A 21104-nucleotide genomic window follows, 5' to 3' on the forward strand; every position below is an offset into this window, starting at 1 on the left:
ACTGCCTGCTGTAAAGTAGACAATGAAACCAAGACTGACCAAAAAATGTGGCGTGGCTCCCATATGTTATATATTCGAAATCAGGGGTAAAAGAGCTAGTCAAATATAGAAAAATATACAGGGTGTTCCATTTGAAAAAATGAAGTTGCAATCAATATGTTGCCCACTCTGTATATATTTCATTTTGAGAAATCATTTTGAAAAATTTTGAATTTTTGTAGAAAACATTTTGTACCTCTTCTAGTAACAAAGTTAGAGGGGGGGGGGGCAAATTATGGTGAAAAACCCGGTAGCTATAGCAAGAGACAGTTCGGAGTAATATTCATCTCACATTAAAACTCCTCAAGAAATATACTCATTGAAGAGAAAATCATAAAATCAATAGTTTTCACTAAAGACCACGTGCAAAATTACAATTCAAAATAATCTGAAATTCAAATGTGACGATACTAGACCCTCAATATTGCTAGCCACTACCTAAAACTAGACCACAAATTGAAGGTGAACCACTCCTAAACACTTCCTGATACCCCAACATCAATGCAGCTACAAATTCCTCCTCCTAACCCATAAAATAAAAATCAAACCATTAAAAGAGCGTAAAAAATCTGAACACGCCGTGTATATTTGTCCAGCGATAATCCACACACCGACACGCCTGTAACTTTTAAAGTGTTTGCTCAACAAATCAAAATTGATAAGGTCTTCTCATCGACTCTTCATAGGTGCAAATCAAATAATACACTGCGCAAAAAAATTAACGCACATTATGGAAATCTCAAATTTATTCTACAACTGAAGGTGTTCTCAATGATAATTCTTTTTATCAGAATTATGCATGCATATTTTATCCACTTTCAACGTTTTTCTTCAATACAGATGTTTTTTCCCAGCAGGAATAAAAAATTATGAGATTATCGGATTTTGAATGAATTGGCTCCATTCTAAAATCAGTTGTTCTCGATCAATTCTAGTGATCAATAGTTTTTCTTTCGTTTGATTTTCTACACTCGATCGCTATGCAACGCGAAACATGCAATTTGACCCAAGAGGAATGTGCCCAAGCGGTAGTTTTGCGAGAAGAAGGGTGAACATACACAAGAATTGCAGAAAGGTTTGGAGTTTCCCATCAATGTGTGTCCAGAATGTTGCAGCGATTCAGGGAGACAGGTATGAATGTCCGAAGACCAGGACAGGGTAGACCACAGGTAACAACTGCCATTCAAGAACGTTACTTGAGAGTTTCTTTCAGAATCAGCTTGAGCCAACTCATGGGGTGCAAATTAGCACTCAGACAATAAGAAATCGCCTCAGAGAATATGATTTAAGGCCTCGTGTCGCGGCAAGAGGCCCAACTCTTACCCCAGCCCATCGAAGGGCGCGTTTGGATTTTGCGAGAGAGCATATCTATTGGGAAGAGGCTGATTGGGAAAAAGTTCTCTTCACAGATGAGTCTAGATTCTGCCTCTACCATTGTGATCGACGTTTCCTTGTATACAGACGTCCAAATGAAAGATATGTTCAGTGTAATTTCCTGAATACTACTGGTTTCGGGGGAGGATCGATTATGGTATGGGGTGGAATATCTTTGACTGCTCGCACAGACCTAGTGGTCGTTGATAATGGAGCTATGAATGCTGATAGGTATATAAAGAACATTCTTGAAGCGCATGTAGTACCATTTGCCCCATACATTGGTGAAAATTTCATTTTTATGGACGATAATGCCAGACCCTATCGTACGCGCATCGTTCAGGAGTACCTTGAAGAGGTTGAAGTCTCTCGAATGGAATGGCCAGCAAGAAGTCCAGATCTCAATCCGATTGAGCAGGTTTGGGACAACCTCAATAGAATGCTGAGAAGTTCAGAAAATCATCCAGCTACTCTTAATGACTTAGGAATCCAACTCAGAGAAATCTGGGAAGGATTAGATCAGAACATTTTAAGATCACTCATTTTGAGTATGAACCGTCGTTGCCGAGCTGTTATTAACGCAAGGGGTGGAAATACCAAGTATTAAATCACTTATCAGCATTCCAGTATTTTGAAAATTGTTTATTTCTCTTCTTTCACATAAGATTCGGTGAAATCCTGAATTTTTCTTCCATTTAATGTGTCTTGTTTCGTTCAAAACCTAAGAACATAAAAAATAAGTTATAAAGTCGATGTAGAATTTACTTTCATTAAAATTGAGATTTTCAGAATGAGCGTTAATTTTTTTGCGCAGTGTAGATCTTGTAATAACAATATTACACCTAGATACATCTATATTCCCAAGCATGCACACCATACACCGTGCCTCACGCTTCGCGCAGACGCAAAACAACCTCAAAACCATGTGACATTTTTAAGGTCGAATATTATAGAAATAGGAAGTTAATTATTAAATGCAACAACTCGTTATCCCACCTCGCAAATTGGGAAAACTCGAGTTGGATGTTGAAAATTTGAAAGGGGTGTGTTTTGGCAACAAAAAAAACTGGGTTGAAGGTTTGCGGAACGATCGACCGTATTTCGGGTGGCCAGAGAGGGGCATGCTTACCGTTCAGAAGGGGGAAGTTGTGTCCAGGGTGTCCGAGGAAGGATTTCAGCCCACTTTCCAACAATATCGGCGAGCCTCGATCCTTGTAGCTCATCTCACTATCACTATCACTATCGAAATTGTAAATCTTTGTTCGCGGAATCTTGAAGGCTTTTTTTGAGTGGTGAACACACCACTCGCACACTACCATACAAAAAAAAATACGGGCCGCCGCACCAAACGGAGTTAACTCATAAATAAGAGGACTGATCGGTCGACGGATCTGGCCACAGTCAATTTGTACTAAAATAGTTTGCTGTAGCCGAGAGAGGCATGGGTGCACTCCGATACTCTCTAGCTAGTCGAGTACAGTTCGTTTCGGCAGGTTACAGTCCAAGGTTGATGATTTTTGTGATAATGTTGATAGTAGATTACGTACGGCACTTGCCAATTAAATAGTTCCATAATATACGGGGATTATTACAACATAACATAACCAATTTTCACGGATGGCACACAGTGCGATGTCCTTATCTTCCGTGACACGGATGGGGCGCCGCGCGCCTGCGTTGCTTCTATACGCAGTCTAGAGGCGGCGTAGTGTGTGCCAGTCGGTCGGTACGCTGTTTTATGGTCCTTCGCATCGGATAATCCTGACGGAATATACAGAGTGTCCCGGGAAGAATGCGACAAACGAATACCATAAATTAAGGTCATCATGGAGGACCCTTATCAAGATGTTTCAATCGCCTGAGTGCCTTCGTTGGGGATATACAGGGTGATGTTCATCTTATAAGTGAACTTTTACAGCTCAATAACTCTTTAACTAATCGACCGAATTATTTCAAATTTTGAAGTTTTGTCACCCTTTCCTATCGCCTTCCATCGATATTTCTGAATTCGAGTAAATCAGATCTGGACTAGGAACATTTCAGACTTTTCCTATTTTCGTGAATATTGGATCACCCTGTACGTGAACATTATGATTTTTTCCCATTTTCGGAACCACAAAGAATCAATTCATTATAAAAATTCTAAATCTCTGCTTGGCACGGTCATACAGGGTGATCAATAAACATTCCCTTATGAGTGACATTTTTTTAGTTCAATAACTCTTCAACAAATCCACCGAATAATTTCAATTTTTGAAGTTTTGTCGCCCTTTACTATCGCCTTCCTTCAATATTTCTGAAATCGAATAAATCAGATCCGGACTAACGAAATTTTAGACTTTTTCTATTTTCTTGAATATTGGATCACTCTGTACGTCAATATCATAATTTTTTTCGTTTTCGTAATCACAACGAATTAATTCATAATCAACATTCTGAAACTCAGCTTGCCACCGTCATACAGGGTACCAATAAGCATTCCCTTATGAAAGAAGTACAACCGATTCAACCGAATAAGATAGCGAAATCTGTGAAACAACCATATCATACCAACGTGCTCAAGAATGTATTAAAATGAAGGAATATCATTTTGAACAATATCTGCTGAACTGAAAATATTTTATTTTTGATTCATTGTTTTCAAAATCAAATATTTTCAATTTATTTGCTGTTTTCGTTCTATTCTTTATTCAGTTTGTTGATTAAAAGCTTTCTTAAATAATTTGAGGAAAATTTAGGTGAAACATTCGTGAAAGGTGAAACAATTTCAATTTTCGAAATAATTCTATCGATAAATTCAAGATATCTTGAATTAACTATGAAATTTCTTTCATGAAGAAATTTTTATTGATCACCCTGAATGATGGCGCCAAGCAGAGATTTGAAATTTGTATTATGAATTAATTATTTGTGGTTACGAAAACGAAAAAGAATAATGATATCAACATACAGGGTGATTCAATATTCAAGAAAATAGAAAAGGTCTGATTTACTCTATTTCATGAATATTGAAGGAAGGTGATAGTAAAGGGCGACAAAACTTGAAAAATTTAAATTATTCGGTGGATTTCCTGAAGAGTTATTGAACCAAAAAATTTTCACTCAAAAGGGAATGTTTATTGATCACCCTGTATGACCGTGCCAAGCCGAGACTTAGAATTTTTATAATGAATTGATTATTTGTGGTTCCGAAAACGGAAAAAATCATAATGTTCACGTACAGGGTGATCCAATATTCACGAAAATAGGAAAAGTCTGAAATTTTCCTAGCCCGGATCTGATTTACTCGAATTCAGAAATATTGAAGGAAGGCGATAGGAAAGGGTGACAAAACTTCAAAATTTGAAATTATTCGGTCGATTAGTTAAAGAGTTATTCAACAGTGAAATTTCACTCATAAGATGAACATCACCCTGTATATCCCAAACGAAGGCACTCAGGCGATTGAAACCTCTTGATACGAGTCCTCCTTGATGACTTTAATTCATGGTATTCGTTTGTCGCATTCTTCCCGGGACAGCCTGTATATCTACTTATCTATGGGAATATAGTCCGTTCTAAGATTGTTGGAAGTCGTTGCAGCGTTTGAACCGGCTTTGATAATATCGTAGCATGCAATTGTTCGTTGTTTGTTCTTTTATTAGACGGAGTTTGTATTGATTGACACACAATTTGATCCGTTTCGATGAGAATCCTCTCTAGCGTCAATTTGTTCGAATGGCGAAAACTAGTAAAGTTTTGTTGTTCAAAACAATAAAATATTAACAGTGCCGGCGCGAGCAATTTTGGCGCCTGAAGCAAAGAATTTTTTGGCGCCCCTGCTGAAAAAGTATCAATCAAACCACCTCCCCAACGAAAAACATCTCCTTCTCCGATGATAATCCAGAACTTTCTACTTCCGATGAAGAATCTTGTAATCGTGCTTGAAAAAATATAAATTCTAGTTAATGAAGAACATAGAAATATTTTGATATATAATACACCCAGTTTTTTTATGGTTTTTGGATCAAATAAAATTGCAAAACTGAACAAATAAATATGTTGAAAAGAGATCTAAATAAAACAAAAAAATTTAAATAAAGAAAAAAAATTTCAAATTTTTCTTCTTTTGAAGAAGTTTCCCAAAGAATTTTGCTTACTCATAATAAGATTGTGATATACAGGGTGTTTCATTGGGAAACGGAAATACTTCAAAGGTGCATAGGTGGCACCAAGGTAGTTCTGGAGATACCCCATTTTTTGGGTACTGTCTTCGTTGCCGAGGTACAGGGTGTTTTATGAATTTTGCCCGTTTCTTTCTGAAGCCATATCAAACAAAACACCCGGTATATTTTCTTCATATTTGGCAAATATGTTCCTAATTGAGAGCCCAAACGTATCATGCAATAATCGCCTTGAAAATCCAGGTCCGGGTTAACAAAAAATTATGAATCGTTTGAATCCTCGAAACGACACCATGTACATCAGAATTTTGAAAATCTGTTTTAATATTCGGAAACACCACTAAAAACTAAACTGAGACGTGCACTTCAAATTTTCGCGCAGACAGTTTTACTGCAAAAATTTTCAACGTAAAAGTGAAGTTTTTAAGAACTTGGATACCTGAAAGTGTTTGAAGTGACTTTTAACAATAAATTATCAAAAATATTGAATCCATCATTATTACAAGATAACTTTGTAATTCATTTTTACATAGGTTTTCCTTTTTATAGCTGTATACTTTCGAGAAATATCGTGAACCCTGCGGCCATACAAAAAAAATTGATTTTGACCTCAAATTCTATTTCAGCACTAATCTCGGCTCGAAATTCTTAAATTACAAACATATACACTTAAAAAAATCGACCGGAACCATATCAAGGAAATTACTATGATTGTTCTATAAGATTTGTTAAAATAAATAAGAATGAGTAAATTTTGAGAATATTTATCGATATTTATTGAAATTTTGTGATGTTGTGCGATGAAGCCAAGAAAAATATTTCAATACACTTAATTTCGAGAATTTAATTAATATATTCCTAAAAAAAAACGTTAAAAGAGATACAATTTAAAAAATTATAGTAAGATCCTACAAGACAAAAACAAGAGGTTCTGGAAGGAATACATTGAAATAAAAGTCAAATTACTGTCAATGGATATATCAATGAAGGAAAATAAGCAAAAACCAAAGACTAAACTAAATCTGATGAGAAATAAATACATTTCTAAGACTCACAACCTTCTCTATGCTACTTAATCATCTATTTTCATAAGGTGTGCGTTTAGTTCCAGTAAACTACATCATTGTATTTTTAACAATTAATTAATTACGTATTATTTATATTCATTTAAACATGTTCATCAAATCACAATTTAACTTTGGTTTCAACACAATTGCACAATTTTTTTTTCAACTAACAATATCAGTAATAATAAAAAATATTAAAAAAAAAAGGAATTCTAAAAATTGCATATATGGAACTTCCAAAAAGAAAATTAAAGGATAGGTTAAAATTTTCTAATTCATATTGATTTTTCCCATCTATTACAATATTTCAATAAAGGATAAATTTGATTGTTCTCGTAGAAATATGGGCGGATTCCAACAAGTGAAGCTCAAATTGAAAAATTTGTATTCTTTCAGTTGACCCACTAGTCGATTATTTGTAGTTTAGAAGTCTGTGTAGTTCTACAAGGAAAGTAACAACAAAGTTGTCGCTTTTATCACATTGAATATTCATACATATTTTTCTTCACTTGTCAATCAGTTCATTGTTTTTAAGAATACAAAAAACTAAAAAGGAATTGATAAAATCTTAATTTTTTTAGGTTGAATCAAAAACTATATGCAAAAACCCTAACCAAAAGAACTAATTAAAAAATCATAAAATATTGTACACTTATAAAACAAAAAGGAACAAATGTGATGCTATAGTAGATAAAATAAACTTTGAAAGTAAAACAATACATAAATATAATAAATTCATTGACATATTGGAGAAGGCCTTAAAACACATGATATGTTTGAAAAAGGTACACTACTCGATTTCGAGATTTTTATATGCTCACAAATTTATTCAGTGAGAACATTTAATTATCATATTTTGTTCTTTCATTTCATATAAATATAATTATCTGTCTTGACTTAATAAATGAACGGACTGTTTCATCATAGAGAATATCTGATAATATGTGGATGGCCTTGTAAATTTTCAACAGTTTTTGCATTCTGTCCAATTTGGCTCATTTGAAATTTGAACGAATTTTATTGGTCGAATTGACGTAAAATTTTAACAGTTTTTTCATTCTGTCCAATCGAACACGCTCATTCAAAATTTAGACGATTTTCATTGGTTGAATAGCGGATGGCCTTGTAAAATTTTGACAGTTTTTTTCATTCTGACCAATCAAACACGCTCAGCGTAAATTTGAATGAATTGGTAGAATAGCAGATGGCCTTGTAAAAGATTAAGCGTGTTTCATTTTAGCCAAGCAAACCACCTCATTCGAAACTTAAACGAATTTCATTTGTTGATTGGCGGATGACCTTGTAAAAATTTTGAGATTTATTCATTTTTACCAATCAAATGAGTTCATTCAGAATTTGAACAAATTGAAATACTTTAAACAGTACCTAATCGGACAGAGACATGAAACCCAAAGATATTTTCTCAAATATTATTTCAACCTATATTAAAAATAAACATAATTGGCAAAGCAAAACATTTGGAAATGATATTCCAAACTATAAACTGTATTATAGAAAATGATTCAGATAATTCTCTTCTAAATAATTGAATCTTTCCAAGCCAAAATATTGTACACTTAAAGGTCCTCTGATGCAATAAATAATATGAAAGGAATACCAAAATTTCTCCAACACAATATAAGGGCTAAATATAAGAAGACTAGATGTTAACATATTGCAATAAGCAGTTTTGAATTGATTTCATTCTTCCAACAAGATAATTCGAAAGAGAGAACTATATACATCTCATAAACCTAACCTTAGTGATTTAAGTCTATTCTTACTATAAAGGCTAGTCTAAAAAATCTAATTCCAGATAGCCCTCATACAGAGCGACCTAAATCAATCTTTCCAAACCTTCTTTTAAAGCTACTGAAGTATCACCTAGCCTCTGTATCAAGTTATTATCTCGCTATACAAAGGTGAAAATCATCAATTTTTACTCGTAGATAGAATTTATCTTGATTTTTTTATGTTGAATGAAAGGAAACAATAACACTCAACAAGTACTCTCTATATGCCCAAACTGATAGTGGTGGCAAAAAACTGCAGTACCCTCAAGGACGATGGTTAGGTTGCTGAGGATTGGACCCAAGGTCATTATCTAAAACAACATAGTCATTTGAAGGAAGTCCAGGCTCATTTGTAGCCCCATCTGTCTGCACTGATTGTTCGCTTAAAGGTTCAGATTGTTGCTCTTCAACATTCTCTTCGATATCCATCAAATTTTCCGAGTAATAATGTGGTGTATTCAAATAGTCAATCATCCTCCTAGGAAGGGGAAGATCAGGAATCAGATCCCTTCTAACCACTTTATGTATAACAAATCTGAAAATAACGCAATATTCAGGATGTACTTGAACTTAGAGAAAAAAAAATTGTTCGGTAAAATATTTGAATAAGACCTCGTATTCACCTGCACATATGTTGCAAACTTTGGATCTGCTTAAACCTAGACACAGGATGTAGTAACTGCACCCTCACAGGTCCTATTACAGGCCTCCGATGCAAAAAAAACAAATATCTTCCGCTACGAGAATGCTCAACAGCATTCTCGATAAACTCAACAATGGTCTGTGATTTGAACTTTGTACAACTTCCAAAGCTGAAGTTACCTAAGAACCGAAAATATAGGTGAATAGGGTACATGAAATTTCGGGTTTGAACTTACCCTGGTCATGGTCTATTCGTACATGTCTTACATAATCATTCAACTTAAAAGTCAACGAGAATATATAATGATCGTCGCTGCTGTCTCTCACTATGAATGAGCCGTCGGGTTCATTGGATAGGATCTTTTCGGCTGCCTCACTTGAAATGGGCCCCCAGTACCATCCGTACTGCAATCAAGAAAATAATCACATGAATATCTCTGAACATCATGAATATATTCTTATTTTAATGTCACTTATTTCGATGCTTACGCATGTTTTACTTGAAATTGTCAGAAGAAACTTTTTCGAATCATTTTTGGCTCAGTAACAACTTAAATTTTCAGCTACTCAATAGAAAAACCCTCTGCAAAGTGATCAAAAGTTTTCAATGTAGAGAACCTAATCTGACCAAAAAATTTGACATTTAAAACATTGACATTGATGTTATATGTACAGGGTGGGCAAATAAGAGAGGTAAGCGGCTATATCTCAGGATCCACTCATCGTAGAGACTTGCGGTAAAAATTTTACCACTAAAGAGTACAAGAGAACACACTGGAAATTGTTTTGAAGTTCATACCTCTACCACTAGGGGGCGTAATAGCTACCGTAGAGTAGAAAAATGAATTTTACTCCAAAATGTTTGATATAAGTTTTGTTTTGATATAAGTTGAAGAAAAAATATCATCACTGTAATCCTTAGAAAATTCTCAATCTTTTTGAATTGTCACTTTCGATTTTACGACATCAAATAAGGGTAGGTGAAAGGGAGAAAATCTGACTGATTGAAACGCCGGAAACTTCAGTTTGGCTCAACATTTTTGAGCAAATTAGATCTTGTCTGAAAGATAATATCTTGTTGATTGAGGACAAAATATAGTCATGATAAATTTGTTTTTGCTGCTTTCCATAGGGGCGCTAAGTCAGAAGTTTATTGTTTTGTTCATTTTACTCCGAAATTTCAAATATAATGATAGGATTTTCTTGACAGAAACAGAAATTCCATCAAATTTGCATGAAAACACCTGAAGGTCGCAAAGCGATAATTTCGTGCGTTCTGAAGTTATGGACGAAAGAAGATATTCTTCAATTGATGCACTGCGAAAAATCAAATTGTGTTTTAAGTTCTGACAGAAACAAAAATTCCATCAAATTTGTATGGAAAAAGCAAAAGGTCGCAAAGCGATAGCTTCAGGCGTTCTGGAGTTATGGACGAAAAAAATATTCTTCAACTGATGCACTGAAAAACTAAATTGTGTCTTCTTTCGGTCATAACTCCAGAATGTCTAAAGCTATCGCTTTGCGACCTTTTGGTTTTTTCATACAAATTTGATGGGCTTTCTTTTTCTGTTAGAACTTAAAGACACACTTTGGTTTTTCGCAGTGCATCGGTTGAAGAATATCTTCTTTCAGCCATAACTTCAGAACGCACGAAATTATCGCTTTGCGACCTTCAGGTTTTTTCATGCAAATTTGATGGAACTTCTGTTTCTGTTAAGAAAATCCTATCATTACATTTGAAATTTCGGAGTAAAATGAACAAAACAATGAACTTCTGACTTAGCGCCCCCTATCGAAAGCAAATTAATCATGACTATATTTTATCCTCAATCAACAAGATATTATCTTTCAGATGAGATCTAATTTGCTCAAAAATGTTGAGCCAAACTGAAGTTACAGGCGTTTCAATCAGTCAGATTTCTCCCTTTCACCTACCCTTATTTGATGTCGTAAAATCGAAAGTGACAATTCAAAAAGATTGAGAATTTTCCAAGGATTACAGTGATGATATTTTTTCTTCAACTTCATATCAAACATTTTCGAGTAACATTCATTTTCATCATTACGCCCCCTAGGGTTAGAGGTATGAACTTCAAAACAATTTCCAGTGTGTTCTCTTGTACACTTTAGTGGTAAAATTTTTTAACGACAAGTCTCTACGATGAGTGGATCCTTAGATATAGCCGCTTACCTCGCTCATTTGCCCACCCTGTACATCATATTGTTGTATAAGAACAAAAAAAAAAGACACTCACATCTTTCACTCTCTGTATGCTTGTGGCGAAATCAAGAGTGTGCTGTTCATCCAAGGTCTCCGACGGTTTGTTAGAAGGCAAAGGTGGCAAAGCTCGAGTAACTATATTGTGACCCTCCCCCTGCAGACTGTCATTGCTACAGTAGGTCTTTTTATCACCATGGTCAGATGAAATCCTCCTAAACTTAAAAATATTACATAAGGCTTGCTTGAATGAGAAAAACTTGGGATTGGCTCTCTTCTTCTTCTCCTCCTTCTTATCCACTGTATTTGATATAACTAATTCTTTGCCAATATTATCACAGGAATCTTTCACTTTTTTGTTCTTAATGTTAATCAGGAAGGTATTTTTCTTAGCTCTATTATTACTATTATTACCAGTATCGTTCATAACGCTACTATCTATGCATTGTAATTCCTTAACAGATATTGTTTTCACTTTTGTATTTGTCGGATACTTATTGCTATTCGTTAAAATTATTGGAGGTTGGGATTTAGTCAGTCTCTCTTTGTGGTCTGAAGAATCGGAAGAACTTGAATACAAGGTGTGGAGGTAGTGACGTACCTCCTCAAGCGTCATATGGATCGGTTCGCCATCTGCTGTAGATGTACCAGCTAAACTATGTCGCTTCTTACTTTTCTGATTCAAATTCGACTCCTGAAATATATCACCTTCTTTAGATGAGGAATTGAAACTGAACAATAGGCTATTCATCAAAATTTTCCAATTATCATTCTTTATTGAGCATGTAACAAGTTCATTATTGATTCAATTTAAAACGGTTATAATGGCAACACTGTATAATTTTTTGACACTTCTTATGTCATTTGGGTTCAGTTTGAGTAGGTTATGACATTTAAACATGAAAAGATACATGCTGCAACATCGTTAAGAATTTGTTGAATTGTTTCATCAAATCAGTGCTCATTCATAAATGCTGAAAGAAATTTAAGAAGAATTCAAGGAAGAAATTATTCAGTTGATCGACTCACTATTCTTTGTACCGTAGACAATTCAGTATTCACAAATAAGCATTGATTTTGAACAATTCAACAAATTCTAACTGTCCTTAAAGCATATATTTTTTCATGAATAAATGTCATAACCTTCACAACAGAAATGACATAAGAAATGTCAAAAAATAATAAGCAGTGTTGCCATTATGACCATATTGAATAGTCTCATTCCCATATAGAATATGTTATTCAAATAACAATTGAAGTTACCTTCTCTATCTTCATACATTCCTTTTTTGAATAGTTTTTCACTTCGAGCTCTCTATACTGATAAGAAGTATTTCTTCGTTTCTTCCTATGTTGGACGTTCTTTCGTGGCTTCACTGTAGGCTTTACAACATCTATTGGCAGGGAATATATGTCACTGTCAAACGGTACATTATAGAGATCGCTGATTTGATTTGACGATAAGGTGTCATGAGATACGGCCTGTGTAATGAAACTAGAATCATCAACTTTATGGGCTGTGGGAATCGATAAAGAATTGTGCGAACTGGACAGCCGAGAAGAACCTAAAGAACTCCTGGAATTTGGTCTCCCTAAATGGCAGGGACTGTATGTGACAAAGTCAGAATTCCAACAATGACGGGTAGAAAAGTGTATCGGCCTTTGTAGGTGGTTGAACAACCTTTGAATAAAATAAAAATATTTCCTATTTCCATAATTTCAAACAGAAAAGACTGCAAAATAGAAAATTTAACCAACCTGAGCTTTCTCAGATAGCTTTCCCTCAGTTCATTCATGGCTATACAAATAATTTTATTGGACATACTATGTGCATACCAGTTTGCAATTTCCATAAAAAAAGTTTGAGGTTTATCCTGAAATTCAAGTGGAGGTTCTATTGGTGATGATTGTTTCAATGATTCAGTCCAATGAACACCTTTTTTTAACGTATTATAATTTTCTCCACACATAATATCTGACATACCATCTAGAGAATCATCTTGTGAAAAAGATTTGTCTTCGCAATCACTGTCCTGGAACTTAAATTTATCGTCTATTTTGCTTAGGTTTCTTTAACAATTATGTACCTCATTTTGCCTTGCTCCATTCTGACCATTCATACTTGTACTCATACTACCGCTCGATATTGAGCTATTTGTAAGCAACAGCCCACTGTCCTCACTCAATATGAAAGCCTCAGACCAAGTAAAACTACTTGGTGGAGATTCCATGATCGAAAAATCTCCGATTCAATTCATTCTAAAAATAGTGATTCTGAATTAGATTACAACCACTTGATTCTTTATTCTAATTTTACTTGATATTAATTCGAAGATATGCACAGTAACCTGCAATATCTAAAAGGGAGATTGTTCCTAGGGATAAATTAACCGTTATTAAAACCGTATCTATTGAAAATAGATCTGAAATAGTTTTCTCATAAAAATCCAAACATCAAAAAGCCACAGCACAGCTTTTAAGGTTGACAATTCACGACAGTTGACATAAATTGGGTTATCTTATAGACAAATTCTTTGTCTATGGGTTATCTCAACTATTTTCGTGTGTTCAAAATGTGTATGCGTACAATTCAGTATTCTATGCTTCACAGAGTTTTGGATTTTCAAATTTTAGAAATTACTAAAAAATGAAAATAGGAAAGGTTGATTCACATTTTATTTCAAATATAAAATGACAGAATCTCGTGATATTCAGCACATTGCTACTTAGATATGACTTTATGCGTGCAATTTTCTTTTTCTGATTCGAAATTTCACAAAAAAAAAATGTTTAATCGCCCAATGATACGATTCTTTCGAAATTTTGCATGATTATTCATTTAGCATTTTGTAACAGATTTCTAAATTTCAGTTCGATCGGTTGAGTATTTTTTCACTTATTGAGAAGAGAAAATTTCATAGATATAACCCCTGAACTCATGAACGGATTTTGGCAATTGAAGGATTTTAGGATTCAAGTCCCAGGCATACGATAATTATATTTTACACTGAGACTACGGAATTGATTTTGTCCTTGAAATTATGATCTGCACATTTTCTCAAAAATTACAAACATTTGGGCAAAATGATAATTCTGATCAAGCATGAGGAGAGTATCTCCCCAAAATCATTAATAAAAATTGCAATAATATTTGAAGAAGAAATATGAAACATTACCTTTTTATATTATGTAAAAATTGAGTAGAAAATTTTGAAATATTTCCATGATGGAGAAAACCTTGAAATTAAGAACTAAATAATATTCATTCATAGAAATCCATATTTCAAGACAAATAGCATATTCATATATTTTTTTGAATTTTTTCCAAGTGAAAGATTCTTGAACCAAAGAAATGTACTCAGTTTGAAGAAAATTTTCATCATTTAATTTTCGTTAGTTTGAAAAACGAATCAACAATTTAACTTCAATTAAAATTATATTTCTTAATAGAGTTTAAATTGCATCTATAAATTTCAATAAAAAAATTATATTAAAATAATACAAAGGAAATTATATCAATTATGTCATAGTGCTGAACACTGGACTATGTCTGCAAATACTGGGGCCATATTCTTCATAAGCCGCTTTCGTATGGCAAACAGTGTAAAATTCAGGCTAGAATAAAAAGAATATCAAAAAATTTTATCTCTATTTTATAGTAACTTCTCTTACCATGGATGCCAACATGCTACCACCAAACCAAACAGCGTATCTTTGCATGTGATGAGATATAACTTGAACATCGATCGGCTTTGGCTAAAAAGAAATGTTTTTTAAATTTCATCCTTGTTTTGAATATCATAATACTCACTGTTAAACCTCCTCCAGCTAAGGCTTCACTCAACTTAAGTCTGGCATCAACAGTGCGTTTTATATCCCTCTGTAACCTTCGGCCGAAATCCTTGAACATTGTGGAGCCCCCCGATAAAACAATATTGCTATAAAGCGGTCTTCTCACATCAATCGGACAGTTCTGTATTACGTCATCAACAATTTGAGATATTGGAATTGTAAAATCTGGATTCGAGAATTCTGGATGGAAAAATATTTCGGGACCTTAAACAAAAATTGGAAATATCAAATAATTTAAAAAAATAGCCTATTTTCATTTATTTCACTACTTACCCAAAAATCTTTCATATCCTACATCTACATGGAAGGGTTGTTTCGTTACAGAATTTATACCGTCGTAGGTTTTCATCCATTTACCAGGGTCACTGTCATATTTTGCAAATTCCTTGGCTATGTCTGGACAAATATAACTGTATCTTTCCTTTATTGCTTTGGCAGTTTCCAATGACTGTTCTGGGGGGATTCCAATTTCTCTTTCACGAAGTAACGACTGGATAAAATAGGTGATGTTGCGCCCTGCTATGGGAATGTGCTTGATGCAGCTTCCTATGACATAACCTTCAGCCTAAAAACACCTGATATTGTGACATTCTTCCACAGAAACTGAATCAGACTAATACTCATTACCAGAGGCTGATTTCAATTTATTCTAGGGCATAAACTTAACCTACCACAGGTATAACGTGTGTAACACCATCTCCACTGTCAATCACAATACCTGTCAATGTTCGATCCGCAATACTCCTGCTTATCCAACTGGCAGCCAGCGCCAGAACTGCCTGAACGGCAATGTACAATCCAGGAACATTGAATGATTCGAACATTATTTCAGCTGTGTATTCCCTATTTTCAGGAGTGTTTAGTGGAGGTTCTGTCAATAGAAAATAGTGATCTTCAGGTTCCGCCCTCAGATATTTAAAAATGCATTGTTCTAAAAATCTTTCCATCAGATCCCAATCTTCGACAAGTCCATGTCTTACTGGGTACTGAAAGTATTAGGTTATTTTATGTTACATGTATGGAAGTATGGAAATTCTCCGCCAACCTTTATCGAATAGCCAGTGGCATCAAATGCTTCATCTCCAATGTAAAAATCTAAATCTTCTACTCCTTTACATAGCCTCCGACTAGATTGATCACCTACTTTAGCACTTTCTTTTATGGCTATAGCTGATGGTATGATAAATTGAGGTTCTTTGTTGTTAGCAAATCCCAATTTTGTGTAACTGCAAAAAGCAACAAACATATAGAAAACAACTTTTAATAAGAACTTGACAACTTACCCTGTGCCCACATCAATAACACAAGCTGGTAATCTACCAGCCATTTTGCCTCGAGAATTCCAAAGTTTTTAAGGAAATTAAATTCTGAAAAAAAATTAAACAAAACCACACCTAAAAGTAGGTAACGGAGGTTTATCTTTTTGACTTCTTCAGCGTCCTCCACCTCACCTCGCCCATATATTCGGGAAATCTTGACGGGTGACAAACCGGTGAGTAAGAATGACATATATTTCCTGCAAATATGACAGATCCCCGCAGGATGAGGCAAGTTCCATAAATTCTGATAAGAATTTGATAATAGGAGGTGGAGAATGCATATAATCTAATATTATGCTATTGAGTTTCGTAAAGACTGTGTTGAAAATAAGACTACAGTGTTTATCAAGTTCCATAGGCGTAGGCTAAGAACACCCTGGAAAGAATTGTTTTTTTTTTCACATAAAGTTACTGTAACATTTCATAAATAAATATAATATGAAATAGTTGAAATTTTGATTTTCAAAATTGCTATAAGTTGATTTCGTAACTTCCGAGTTCTTTGTTGAAACACCAAAATTTTACAGGATACAGGATTCGAACCTGAAGAAGTTTTACTTGATGAAAACACCATAAAATAATTGATTTTAGGTATTATCTATCTGCGTTTCTATTTACAATGTCTTCAATGTGAATAGAAACATCTCTTGACATTCTGAAGAAAGAGTTTTGTCGAATAAATTGTAAAATATTGATAACAATATCTACTGATTGGGAGCAATATATCTGTATGAAATTGTTAGCTTTTTATTGAATTGTTTATACCACTGACATACCTATGTCTGTTTTTACATAGCATACTCAACCACAACTAACTCTAGAACATACTGGTAGGCACAATAATAATAATAGCAGTACTTTATTGCATATGCATTTGGCCATCGACCAAGGGTCCTTCATCCTTTAATTTAACAATCTTTTATTGGTACATTCAATTATTGTTTGAGATGAAAGGGCACAATTATATTTTATTAAACACCTACATACATCAAAGATGTAATATTATTGATGATTTACAAGTTATAAAACTAGTTTAACAGGTTGCAAGAAAATTCGCTCAACGTACGAAAAAGTATAGACACACGCGTTGAAGGGTAGTATTAAAGTACTAATGAAAATTTTATCAACTTCAAGACACAAAGTTTATAGGTAATAACAACATAACAATAAAGTTACAACAGCCATTCGCTCAATATTTATTCCTAATATCACGTATTATCAGTCTCTTGAGAGTGAAATGATTCAAATTATCAGTACATATTATACATAATGGCAATTGATTGTAATAAACAATATCCATCAATCTCATTTCAATCATTAAAAAAGTTTTATCTGATTCTCAAACTTGTAGCATTTCATATGGCCAAGTTTTTCAAATAATTCTTTAGTTGATATATTTGATGATTTATAATTAGACTGATTCGTTGAATTTTTTTTCTAATTTACACATTTTTGTAATATTGCAGAACATTACTAAATAATTGAAAATTCACAGAAATGCTGTAGTCTTTTGAGCAATAAATTGCTCGATACATATAATCATTTGTCGTGAAATGCTATTTCTTTGATGAAGGAAAATTCAACGGTATATAGTGCAATTCTAAAAACTACAAAATTCAATAAAATGGGATTTTACAGTTATTTTCTCGAATTTGAACGTGAAGAACAATCAAGCAGAATTTGAGTCAATGAAGTTAGAAGCTTTTCATAAAAAATAAACAACATGGTTGCGAAATTTAAATTATAACACATAAAATAATTATAAGAGGAATAGTAGCGAATTAGTGAAATGTTTGAACCCCCACCACATCACTGAAAGGATCCCCTCCCCTCTGAAAATTCTGCCCCACTACTTTTTCCTTAATACCTTTTTCGTTATATATAAGTTGTTGCAAAAAGGCTGCTGTTTCTACTCTGTTATCTGTGGCTGCTGTTAAGGAGGCAACATGATTTTTCCGGATACAGTCGATCCAGAAGATCTTGCCTGTGCCATCGGTAGTAGTGAATAATTTTTACTAAGAAGAGAAAACAATTTAAAAAAGCTGTATTTAATATGGAATAAATTTGTTTTACGCCGTGGTCAGTGTCATTTATGATGACCAAAAGACATGACGCCCGCAGTTTGAATACTTCGGTAAGTATCGTAGAGAATTTTTTCTCATTGTAATATTTTGAGTATTTTCATATAAAATTTCGTAGAGATCGTAGACATTTTTAATTTCATTTCTTAAGAGTTCTGCCATAAAACAGAGGGAACGCTCATTGTAGCGAAATCTTCACTCTAATTGTTCTTATCGTATTGAAAAACCAACAAAAAAACTACCTTCATATATATATTTCTTTTTAAAGTAGATCACTTGAGCTACTCCTCATCTGTTCAAATTATATATGTATAGTATAGATATTCAATATAGAATAATTAGAAACTCTCTTTTCCAATGAACATTTCAATTTTCAATTCATCTGTCATTTTCTCTCTTCAACAGTTTTGGTTCAACACAAGTTGGCCATTTCAACAATGCTGAAAAGCGTTGCAAAAGACTAGATCTGATCAGGCCATGCTCCAAAGTTATCATTAGGTTCTTGACTGTAATGAAGAAGGGTTACATTGTTGAATTCGAAATTGTAGATGATCACAGAAGTGGCAAAATCATCGTCAATTTAACAAGCATTAGCAGAATTGAAGAGAATTCTTACAAAAGAAGAGGAAGATCGTATGAAAAAAATCAAAAATACCAAACAATTGAGAAGGAAAAGGACTTATTCTGTCAATTCTAATTGATGTATAATTATTATTAATGTTGAATGTTTGAACCTCCACCCCATCACTGAAAGGATCGCCATTGAAAATCCATAATGCCTTTTTCGTTATATATAAGTTGTTGCTATAAGGCTGCATATTTTTTTATATGGTAAGTTGATGTTGTTGAAATTTAGGAACTCACATTTTTTTAAAAGTTCGAATACTTCGGTATGTATCGTAGAAAATTTTTTCTTATTGTAATATTTTCAGGTCGAATAGCAGAGGAATATTCCACTGATATACAGTAGAGAGAAGATGCAGAAAATCGTCCAGGCAACGAAGGATATTGTCATCAAAGAAAAGAAAGAAGCATTACACATCATACAAAGGCTTCTTGGTGCTAAGGAGATCGAACATACAAGAGATGTTAAAGAGGTTCAAAGAAATATGGCACTCATTAAATCTCCTGCTGCTGGCCTCCGACAAAGACAAGCAGAAGAACAAAAAGAAGCAAACCAAGAAAAAGAGAGTGAAGATGGAATGGATGTTGAAGAAGTAACCTTATAAATAGAATTTAGTTGTATTATTCATTTTTAATATATTATAATTAAGAAACTTACAATTTCTTTAGAGTTCTTCCATCAAACAGAGGAAACGCTCTCTGTAGCAAAATCTCCACTTTTATTCTTCTCATCGTATTAAAAAAAAACAAACAAAAAACCTACCTTCATGTATACCTACATGAATCTTAAATATACTGAAAAAATGACTTCCAAAGCTACTCTCCTTATTGAAAATCTTAAGATACCTATCTACGAAAATTTTAACCCCCGTTAAGCTAGCAGCACCACTTTCATTTTTTTTTTTGCTATAATTTTAGGATAATTTATTAACCTATTCAAAAATTTTTTGCTCCTGAATTGTCGGAGAAATTGAGGGTTCTGCTAGCTTAACGTTAAGCTAGCAGAACCACCGATATCGATAATAATAAGTAATAAATCTGATTACACCATAATTTTAGGCTCTTTTTAGGCTCACGTTTTGAACCCATCACTAAATTTTTGAATTTACTTTTTTTAAAAAAAACCCCTGGGTTCTGCTAGCTTTACGATTAAGCTAGCCTAACACATTCGTAAATAAACTCCTCAGAATAATTTGAATAACATAATAATTTTAGGCTCTATTCAAACAAATTAATTACCCTATTCCGGAATTTTTTGCTCCTCAGATTACCGAGATCTCATGAGTTCTACTACATTCATCCAATTCCGTCAGTACGTGAAAAATGCAAATCTCATATGAATATGGAAAAAATTATTACGGCATAATTTTAGGCTCTATTCAAACTAATTAATTACCCTATCATCTTTCCTAAAAGAACAAATCCTAAAAAATACTTCGTGATTTTCATCATTCCTTTTTCGCTATTACTCACAAAATGATTTTTTATAATTGGCCATCTATTCTACGTGACATCGTAGGTATTATCCAGTGACCCAAAATGTTCGAAAAATAAAGAGTTATACACGAGGAACCTCACCCATATTTATACGGGAAACTACTGAACGTATTTTCATGAAATTCAGCACTTATAAGTATTTCACGATGCTGATGAAATCTAAAATATTTTCAAGGCATGAGCACCTCCGGTTTTTCCGAAAATGACGTCAACTTTCGTTTTTCAAATTAGAACACCATTTTTTTATTGCAGAAACAGATTCCTTAGAAAATTTCAAGTTATTTTGATGTAACATTTTTCAGTTTTGGTTGGACAATTCTCTCTGAGCGGGAAAATTCGAAAAAAAAATCGAAAATAGAGCTCCGCTGAAACAAGAATAACTTCGAAGTTTTTGGATGGAAAATTTTCATTTTTGGGATTTTTCAAGATGTAAGA

The 21104-nt window shown here is 33.7% G+C and overlaps 3 protein-coding genes across 6 annotated transcripts in view; all 3 read right to left on the reverse strand.

Annotated features, from left to right (window-relative positions):
* The window catches only part of LOC123672781 (thyrotroph embryonic factor), an 89110-nt gene extending 86044 nt beyond the window's left edge, over positions 1 to 3066 (reverse strand). The window contains exon 1 of one of the 3 annotated variants that reach the window (XM_045607065.1): positions 2543 to 3066. In XM_045607065.1, coding sequence (XP_045463021.1) covers positions 2543 to 2732 — 190 coding nt within the window. In that variant the 5' untranslated portion in view covers positions 2733 to 3066. The remainder of the gene's footprint in view (positions 1 to 2542) is intronic. The other 2 variants (XM_045607060.1, XM_045607063.1) reach the window with 2 other exon arrangements.
* Positions 3067 to 7799: 4733 nt separating this feature from the next.
* LOC123672835 lies at positions 7800 to 13800 on the reverse strand. Of its 2 annotated transcripts, none has more exons than XM_045607144.1 (8): positions 13614 to 13800; positions 13384 to 13555; positions 13055 to 13329; positions 12560 to 12977; positions 11334 to 11990; positions 9315 to 9483; positions 9060 to 9258; positions 7800 to 8971 (listed from the first exon to the last, which is right to left on the reverse strand). In XM_045607144.1, exons 2-8 carry the CDS (start codon positions 13525 to 13527, stop codon positions 8701 to 8703), a joined length of 2133 nt encoding a protein of 710 aa, XP_045463100.1. In that variant the 5' UTR covers positions 13528 to 13555; positions 13614 to 13800; the 3' UTR covers positions 7800 to 8700. The 2 variants fall into 2 exon arrangements, with proteins under 2 accessions (XP_045463100.1, XP_045463099.1); XM_045607143.1 differs by having other exon boundaries at positions 13055 to 13335.
* Positions 13801 to 14713: 913 nt separating this feature from the next.
* Positions 14714 to 16660, reverse strand: LOC123672850 (actin-related protein 3). The gene is made up of 7 exons (XM_045607161.1): positions 16432 to 16660; positions 16194 to 16374; positions 15820 to 16134; positions 15422 to 15713; positions 15108 to 15352; positions 14969 to 15052; positions 14714 to 14911 (listed from the first exon to the last, which is right to left on the reverse strand). The coding sequence occupies exons 1-7, from the start codon at positions 16473 to 16475 to the stop codon at positions 14816 to 14818; spliced, it is 1257 nt and encodes a 418-aa protein (XP_045463117.1). The 5' UTR covers positions 16476 to 16660; the 3' UTR covers positions 14714 to 14815.
* Positions 16661 to 21104: the final 4444 nt, after the last annotated feature.

Source organism: Harmonia axyridis, chromosome 2, assembly GCF_914767665.1.
Source record: "Harmonia axyridis chromosome 2, icHarAxyr1.1, whole genome shotgun sequence".
Lineage (NCBI taxonomy): Eukaryota > Metazoa > Arthropoda > Insecta > Coleoptera > Coccinellidae > Harmonia > Harmonia axyridis.

Bases quoted from the DNA above. Each gene is read 5' to 3' on its own strand.
- LOC123672835 (XM_045607143.1), bottom strand. From the start codon at position 13,527: ATGGAATCTCCACCAAGTAGTTTTACTTGGTCTGAGGCTTTCATATTG. The intron at 12,978-13,054 runs GTTGGTTAAATT...TTTTATTCAAAG, and splicing joins AGCTATCTGAGAAAGCTCAG to GTTGTTCAACCACCTACAAA. The intron at 9,259-9,314 runs GTAAGTTCAAAC...TTCGGTTCTTAG, and splicing joins ACGAATAGACCATGACCAGG to GTAACTTCAGCTTTGGAAGT.
- LOC123672850 (XM_045607161.1), bottom strand. From the start codon at position 16,475: ATGGCTGGTAGATTACCAGCTTGTGTTATTGATGTGGGCACAGG. The intron at 15,714-15,819 runs GTAGGTTAAGTT...AGGTGTTTTTAG, and splicing joins TTACACACGTTATACCTGTG to GCTGAAGGTTATGTCATAGG. The intron at 14,912-14,968 runs GTAAGAGAAGTT...TTTTTATTCTAG, and splicing joins GTAGCATGTTGGCATCCATG to CCTGAATTTTACACTGTTTG.